General features: G+C 37.8%; 2 protein-coding genes across 2 annotated transcripts in view; both read right to left on the minus strand.

Annotated features, from left to right (window-relative positions):
• The window catches only part of LOC101303399 (isocitrate dehydrogenase [NADP]-like), a 4,247-nt gene extending 3,045 nt beyond the window's left edge, over positions 1 to 1,202 (minus strand). The window contains exons 1-3 of the mRNA XM_004293759.1: positions 958 to 1,202; positions 308 to 351; positions 110 to 219 (exon numbers count right to left, since the gene is read on the minus strand). Coding sequence (XP_004293807.1) covers positions 110 to 219; positions 308 to 351; positions 958 to 1,009 — 206 coding nt within the window. The 5' untranslated portion in view covers positions 1,010 to 1,202. The remainder of the gene's footprint in view (positions 1 to 109; positions 220 to 307; positions 352 to 957) is intronic.
• A 2,518-nt stretch (positions 1,203 to 3,720) lies between these two features.
• LOC101302816 (protein kinase G11A-like) lies at positions 3,721 to 6,378 on the minus strand. Its single transcript, XM_004293757.1, has 3 exons — positions 6,059 to 6,378; positions 5,269 to 5,960; positions 3,721 to 4,710 (listed from the first exon to the last, which is right to left on the minus strand). Exons 1-3 carry the CDS (start codon positions 6,080 to 6,082, stop codon positions 3,849 to 3,851), a joined length of 1,578 nt encoding a protein of 525 aa, XP_004293805.1. The 5' UTR covers positions 6,083 to 6,378; the 3' UTR covers positions 3,721 to 3,848.
• Between the last annotated feature and the right edge of the window lie 2,328 nt (positions 6,379 to 8,706).

Below are 8,706 nucleotides of genomic sequence, written 5' to 3' on the forward strand. Positions count from 1 at the left end.
GAGAGAGAGAGAACAATTAAAAGAAGATAGAGAACAATTAAAAGAGGATAGAGCACATTAGATTTCTTCAACAGTAATTTAGTTTAGCAAAGGCAACATGAAGGCATACTTGAGAGTAGCTTCTGCACTTTCAATTGTGACTCTATCATCGGTGGCATCACGATTAGGGAGGCCGAGGTCAAAGTACTTGATATCCAATTCCAGAAAGGGTAAAATAAGCTGTTGAAACAAAAACAAGTTGCAGGTTCATTAAGAACATGAAATGTGAAATGATGAAATCACCTGATGCCATGAATAACATGGTTACCTTATCTTTTATAGATTTCCAGAAAATTCGAGTCATTTCATCTCCTGCACAAGGGAAACAATGCATCACTGCTAGACAAGTACACATAGATAACACGTCTGCATCAGTTCTTTTCTTTATATATAGACTAGCCATGCGGTGATGGGCATTTCCATAATACAAGTATACAAATCATCTATTCAAAAAATAAAAAAATAAAAGTATACGATTTGGTTTAAACGAACAAAGTAAAATCAAAACCATTTAAACATACTTGAGAAAAGACCCAAGTGTTCAAAACAACATAGCAGTGCTCAGTAAAACTGAAAGATGCCCTCAAATTAGCCTAAATGCGTAACAACTAAAGTGATCAGAAAGTGTGTTAACTTAATGAACTGAACTCAAAAATACATACTTTTTACTCAATCAATGTCTGTTCAAGAAAAAGATGGATACTGTAACTTCACATGGTATTCTTAACAAGATCAGCATTAGTTTTATAGAACATTAGAACATAATAACTGGGTTGTCTCTAAAACTTAGCTTGAAGGGCATTGACTCAAATTCAAGTATGCTTCTTTGATCATTTGCATCATATTTACCATTCTAATATCCTCAACATCATACACACCAGTTAAAAGAAGCAAAGCCCAGAAGAAATAAGATCATACCATCCATTTCGACAATTGGGTTGGTCACCTTGATCTTATCGAATGCCTCCATCTGTCAGCTGAGAGCAAAAAGAGCAAACTTGGGGGTTTTGGTGAGTGAGAGAATCGGAGGAACAGGTTTATATTTGTTTCGTTTTCGGGAAAATTGATAGGTGGGTGGGTGTAGAAGTTACAACATCAGAGGGGGTGATGACAAACACAACGTTGTGCGGTCCTGACATCCGAAGGGAAATATGTGTTGGCCTATTCATAGAATCATAGTCCTGGTCCGAAGTGAAAGCTTGTTATTACTTGTTAGTTACTAATTTTTTTTTTTTTTTTTTGGGAATGACTTGTTAGTTACTACTTGCTAGTGAATGAATTTGGTCAATTACTAGTTACTCTAAGTATTACTAGTTACTCTAAAGTTTCCAAGCTTATGATACCCCATTAGTTGGGAAGGGTCGCATAGCTTAAGCAGGAAATGTCACAATGTTTAAAACTTGAGTCTTTTAGTATAATTTTGAGATTTAACTTGGACGTTAATGTTCATATAATCGTTAACTGATCAAGCCCTTAATATTTTATAGATCACATGATTTTCAATTATGTGTTGGTCATCCCATCATAAGTCTCATCTCCCCTTAGCTGCTTAGAATAGAAATTTCAGGCACCTTGTTATCATCTTGAAAGGTGAGTATACCCTAAAAGAGAGACACTAAATTGCCCCAACGCCTCTCTTGCAGTGCCACCATCAACGTCCCAAGTAGTTGGCTCAAATGCTGACGGATATAAGGTGGTACCATTCGTTCACCAAAGCAGCCTCGCTCCATTATTCAAATGCTAGCATACTTAACTCAGATGTCTCCACAGCTTCTCCGAACTCTCCATTACAAACAAAACAGAAAGGAGAGTCTAAAATCCCCAGATCTAGCCGGATCTGACCGGAACCATATTGTACGTGATTCAGTTGAAACTTGAAATCATCTAAACCAAGGCAGTAACATAAGAATGTAAAACATTGTGAGTAAGGATACTTTGCTACACATCAGTATAGAAGTTTTGGTTTTCTACCATGTATCATGTATGATGTATCCCACATTGAAATGTAGACACATGAGAACTTTATATACGTTCCATTTAGGGTGAGACCTGTATTTCTGTAGGATCTATCTCACATTGTTTGGTTGAACTGAATTCTATAAGTTGAGGCTGCAAAGTTGTCAATTCGTGAATGTTATTGTACAATCTAGAAGTAGTGGGAATAAGCGCATGCACTCAAAACCTACTCGTTAAACATGATTGTTAACTATCAAAAATGGCATAAGAGACATTGTTGGTGATTCTGAGGAAGGCACAGACAGTGAAAACATATGTAATATGATTGTTAACTATCAAAATTGGCACAAGAGACATTGCTGGTGATTTTGAGGAAGGCATAGACAGTGAAAACATATGTAGGAGGTTTGAACCACAAAACTTGAAAGAGGAGAAAGAAACAGTAATGCTTGATGAAGATTACTGCACCTCTCAACTTCTAAACTTTAACGTCGTGTTTGGATAAAGTAATTTCAATTTTCATAAAAATTTCAAAATGATGGGAATTATAATTTCATGAATTTAAATTTCATTGTTTGGATTTCATGATGTAGAGTTTCAAAATAATAAGAATTTGTACTTAAGCTATCCTCAGTTAAGGGAATTGACAAATAACACATTTTGTGAGGAATTTAAGTCGGGAATTTAAGCTCCCAAATTCTACGATTATTTTCTCGTGGAAATTTCTAATTATACAAGATAAGAATCAAAACAAGGGAAACAGTTTTAAGAAATTTGGAATTCTTTATTTTATTAAATTCTCGGAAATTCACCCGCATTCAAACACATTTCAAAGGATCGGAAATAATTTCATGGCCAAAAACCTAATTAAAGAACTGGCTCATGCAAGATGCAACTGGTCAATGGTTGTGACAGAGAGGTTCAGGCTTGCGGCTAAAACCTTGACACTGATGGAAGTGCTTGTTGTGAGAGCCATATATACATCATCTCCAACAGAGCCTTTATCGATGTATCCCACATTGATATGTAATAGACAAATGAGAAGTTTATATACGTTCCATTTTGGGTAGGAGTTGCCGAGCTCAGTCACGCGAGCTTGTTACCCAAGTGGGGGCAATAAAGGTGGTAGTTTTGGGAGGTTAGGTTGCGGACACCCTAAGGCGTTACGGACTCTCCGGGGCGGCGGTGGGCTCATTTGTCGCTTCATTGGGATGGGCAGAGCGACTAACTTAAGCGCGTAGCCAAAGCTATAACTTTGGTTGGGCCGTATTAATTACACGCGCCGCTGGAGGCCTGCTGGGGTTCACGGTCAGCGTGAGGCGGCTACATCAGAGCTAATGGTTGCTGCGAAACTCTCACAACAATAAAGATATAGGATTTTCCATTACCTGTTCATCTTTTTTCACATGCCCTAAATCATACTTCATACACAAGGTAACTCTCACAACAATAAAGATATAGGACTTTCCATTAACTGTTCATCTGACTGAAGAAAATGTTTCATCATTAACACAAACTAGGTTCCAATTCAACCTTGAGCTTGAGGTTGAGAAGTTACATTACTAATATAAACCAACACCAGACACGGCACATATTCACAAAGACTTCAATACAAGCCTGCAGTACAGAACTCTATATACATAAAAGAATGACTCCAAAAAAAAAATATTGCATCCTGCATAAGCATCTTTTATTGCTCCTTGGCTGGACAAAGATCAAATGTATTTTGTAAACAAAATCAAGTCTGCATCATGAAAACCTCAACACATAGTATATAACTGACTGGTTTGCAGCTCTTTTTTCTCTTTGTACAATGTAACTTTCCACAAGAGAATCGACTCCCAAAATGCGTGCTAAAAGTACTCAAAATCTACATAAGAAGAATCATTAGGGTTACTGCCCTCTTCTGGCATCTTTTTGTCGGGAGCGCTTGCCTCCTTGCTGGCATATTGTGAATAGTCTACAGGTTCAGGTACATGAGGAGGCATGGCACATCTCACTAGAGCCCAGTTCACTCCCTCAAAAAATGGGTGTTGTTTTATTTCTGTGGCACCCCTTTTGTATGCAATTCGCTTATTTGGTTCTTTGATCAAGAGCCCTCGAATGAGATTACGTGCAATAGGACTTACTTGTGGCGTTTCTGGGAACTTCAGAGGCTGGTCAACAACATTATAAAGTGTGGCGCGATTTCCATGGCCCTTGAACGGGGTTGTTCCATGTAAGAGCTCATATAAGAAGATGCCAAATGTCCACCAGTCCACAGCACTACCATGGCCTTCTCCACGGATAATCTCTGGGGCTAGATATTCATGTGTTCCAACAAATGACATGGAGCGCACATTTGTAGGCTCTGCCATCAGTTCTGGGAGGGAGTTGGTAGCAGAAAGGCCAAAATCTGATCTAGATTTGCGGCTCTTCTTGGAAGGTAAAATGCGTGGAAAAAAAGTGGATGGCTGCATACAACCCTGGACAGCATAATCCTCTTCCAAAATGGCCCCAGAAACACCACCACCACCACCACTACCATTGTTTACATGGACAGATGAAGACTTGACTAGTGTAGGATTCACAGAACAACGGAGTGATAGATCAAAGTCAGAGAGCATGATATGGCCCTCATCTCTTACTAGAACATTTTCTGGCTTTAAATCCCTGTACACGATTCCAAGCATATGCAGATACTCGAGTGCTAACAAAACCTGTGATGCATAAAACCTGCCACAGGATAAAAGATTAGATACACCTTGGCCCAATCTTAAAGTCAAATATTGGTAGAGTGACCCCAATATGCAAAAGGAATTAGGAAAGAAATATAATCAGCCATGGTGAAGAATTGACCTCGATATTTTTACATAAGAAACAATGGTTAGGGTCTTTTACATGTTAGACAATTAATCATCATGCTTGGATAGAGCAAACTCTACACCCAGAAAGGACCATTTTGCACATGTCACTGCCCATAAAAAGGAAATGATAGAAAAGAAGGACCAAGTACCATCGAAAAGCTCTTTTATGAAATGTATCCAACTTTTGATAAAGCAGCACATGCTGACATGCATATAAGAAATCTTCCGCATATGACATCTACATCCTTTATAATGCAATGCAAACGCTGGAAATGGACTAATAGTTCAGCTTCAAACAGTGAATTAAGGTGTCGAACCAGTAACTCCAATGATAGTCAAAAAAAATTAATACTAAAAATCAAATATCAGAGTAAATTGAGTTAAAGCACGTCTAAAACTTAAGACATCAGAAAAACTGTAGACTAACCGTGCAGCTTCCTCTGTAAAATGCTTGTTAGGTTGCTTCTGTCGCAGGGAATGTAGATTACCTCCACTACAATATTCCATGACCAAGCAATAGAACTTGTCAGTCTCAAAGTACGAATATAGAGTTGGCAAGAATGGGTGGTCAAGAAGTCCAAGTATCTCTTTTTCTGTTTGTGCTCGCAATAGCTTGTTTCTACTAGCAAGAGATGCCTTGTCCATGACTTTCATGGCAAAAAAAGCATTTGTTCCTCTGAGTTCTACCAGATAAACACTACCAATATCTCCATAGCCTAGGCGCTTGAGAAGCCGAAAATGGCTAAGATTGAGTTGGGAACCTTTAGAAACCATGTTGATCGCATCCCACCGAACGTCACCACCAGTATGAGGCTTTAGGGGTGCAGTGATACTTTCTAAGCTATCAGAACGAGAGTTATTGCGACTTCGTTGGCCATGGCTGGGGATAGAATTGGTTAGAAATTCAGAATTTGCATGTGGCATTGGGCTTGGAGAAGAACGACTACTGGTGGTGGTTGATTCAGCTATAGTCTTACTACTGAGGTCCATTCCTTTGGAACTTGGATCCTGAGTTGAACTACCACTAGATTTTGCTGAGCTATCCTTGCTATTGGAGGAATTGATACCACGCTGGCCATTAAATACCATCATCTGCGGTCCAGATGGTATATCTTCTGACTGCATTAGAAACAGAAACAGTTCTAAGACAGCAGTATCCACAAAATAACACCTTCCAAGAACAAACAATCCTAAACAAGAGTATATGAAACACTTACATCAGATGCTGGATTTGAAGACATTAATGAGGTAACAAATGAATACCCCTTAAAACAAATTCCTGATCATATCATCACGAAAATCCATCAGTACTTCTAACACAAAATAATGTGGAATGAACCGATATGCAGATAACATAAATCATTGATCTTTAGAACATAAAGTTATTAGTGTTCCCTAATAAGATTCTTTGTCATCAAAATCGAGCTGAAGCTGCGATGATTGCTAAACACAAGTTAAACCCTCTAATGACTCAATCATATCCTTAACATGATCAAGGAGCCAAAATTCGTTGGCTAAGGTCATATCAGATAATCAGATGTTTTAGTTCAAATCATATACCGAATAACCACCATTTAAAACAACAAGTCAATCTTTGTTGCACGCCATTATAATCTACTTATTCTGTGTATGCTTATGTCAGAATCAATATCAATATCAGTTTGCGCCAGGCACGTAATGGCGTGGTAGACCAAAACAACACATAAGACAACAAACAAAGTCAATGTTCAAATCGAGAATCATAGACCTCCCAATATCCTCAAATGTCAATTAGTACAGACATTCTTTAAAGACATAAATATTGTGTAACACACACAAACAAATGAATAAACAAATAAACCTTGAACTTGTCATATTGGACATAAAACTAGACTAAAGATTGCAGGGAATGCAGGACGAACCAGAAGTCCAATGCAGCAATCAAGACCAATAAAGATGTGATCCTCTTCTCCCTGTCAATCTGTGTTTACGAAAAAGCTTATTACTACATGAATGAATTGTTGGGTTTTCAAGCATTGATCAACCTAAGGAAAAATGCAGAGAGAGAAAATGAGGAAAAGAAAGAAGGGTCACAGGAGAAATGGGAATAGGGTATTGAGAATGAGCTGGTTCTTGACTGGACCACCACACAAACCCATAACCAGGTGGAGGAGTGATGAGAATTGGGAGAAAATTGTGGAGAAAAACAAAACTAAAACTAGAATTAGGATGATCCAATTTTTGATTTTCCATTTTATAAAAGAAAGGGAGAGAGTAAATTTAAATATGGGGGGATGATTAAGAAGAGGGTGTGTGTGTGTTTGTGTTGGGTTTGGGTTCTTTTTCTTTTCTAACTTCAGAGGGAAGAGAGAGAGAGAGAGAGAGAGAGAGGAGGAGGAGGGAAATAGTCGTTGCTGGGAGGAACGGTCGGGCGCTTAATGCTCTGTCAAGTTTATCACTTTGCTATTCCTCTGTCCCCAGCACTACTCTCCACCCTTGCAACCGGTTGAGCTGGCACCCCATTGGCCAATCAGAAGATGACACTTCACATTCTTTCATTTCGTTTTTTCATTTTTATTTTATTTTTGTGTTTCCTTATTTTTTCCATTTTTCTTTTTCGATTTCATTTTTGTTGATATACTCAAAACTGTCTACTGTTTTACCCAGTACCATTTGGTCTAGTGGCATCAGTCTCCTATTTGTAAGTGGTAGGTCGTGAGTCACGACGTTAGACACGTTGTAGCATTTTAGTTGTTTATGAATAAAAAAAACTGTCTAATGTTTTGAAAATACAATTTATTTATCACTTATCACATCTAATCCAATAGTTAGGGTGGTTTGAGATGTAAAGTTTATAGGCTTCACCAATCACCATCTTGTGTTTTATTTATTGTTGTATCTTGGCTCCTACGATTGAAATCGGGTAGCTCAACTTTATATGTTTTAATATGATGCTTATGATTCATGACTTTTAAGAGTGAGTGTTGTACAATCTATATTGGTTTTGACTTTGGTGCGATAAAATTTTATTTCCAACAAATAACTTTCATTCATATTATATTTAACTGGATATAATTAACAAATTATCTCATAGTGTTGCGACACAGATGATGTTAACTTTGTTACATTTCAACATAAAACATTTGTTGTACTTGTCACAACGCAAAGTGAATAAAATCACATATACAACTGACACAAGCTAATAACGTCTTTAGTTTTGAGTCTCAACTTCATTTAGTTTGTAGCTACTAGCTAGCAAGTTTGAGGGTTTTTTAGATTCGTGTGCATGTCATGGCCTCATGAGGGGTTAATTTGTCTATGTTAGGATACCCTCATGGATCTTAAGGGCTGCACTCACTTAAGTGATTGTTTTAAAGAACTACGAGGGACAAATGAATCTGACCGGCGAAACAAATGCACGGTTTTAAGTTTGCCATTATTTCTGATTTTAAATTTGTTAAGATGCATTTGTTCCTCAGGGTCCTCTTAAAAGTTAAAACTGTCTCTGAGCAAGTTCAGTCAAAGTACTAATATTTTGATAAAGGATAAAGTGTAGAGACAAAGAGATAGCAAGAGAGTCATCATCTTATTCATTGATAGAAGCTCTTTATATAGGGAATTACACAATACCAATATGGTAAGGATATGAATATATAGATCTAGTCTAACTACATATCCTATTGGCATAAGGCCAAGACACACATAGAGAATATCCTAGAACACTCCCCCTTGTGCCGCGCGCTGATATGCCGATGGTGCTGATCTGTTGCCTCGTCAAAAACCTCGTCAAGTCACAAAAAACCCTGTGGGAGAAAAACTGAACCTTGATCGTAGGAGAAAAAAAGTACAACGCACCATTCACATTGATAGTGACATGTATGTATGT

This window comes from Fragaria vesca, linkage group LG3 (genome assembly GCF_000184155.1).
Source record: "Fragaria vesca subsp. vesca linkage group LG3, FraVesHawaii_1.0, whole genome shotgun sequence".
In the NCBI taxonomy this organism is placed as follows: domain Eukaryota; kingdom Viridiplantae; phylum Streptophyta; class Magnoliopsida; order Rosales; family Rosaceae; genus Fragaria; species Fragaria vesca.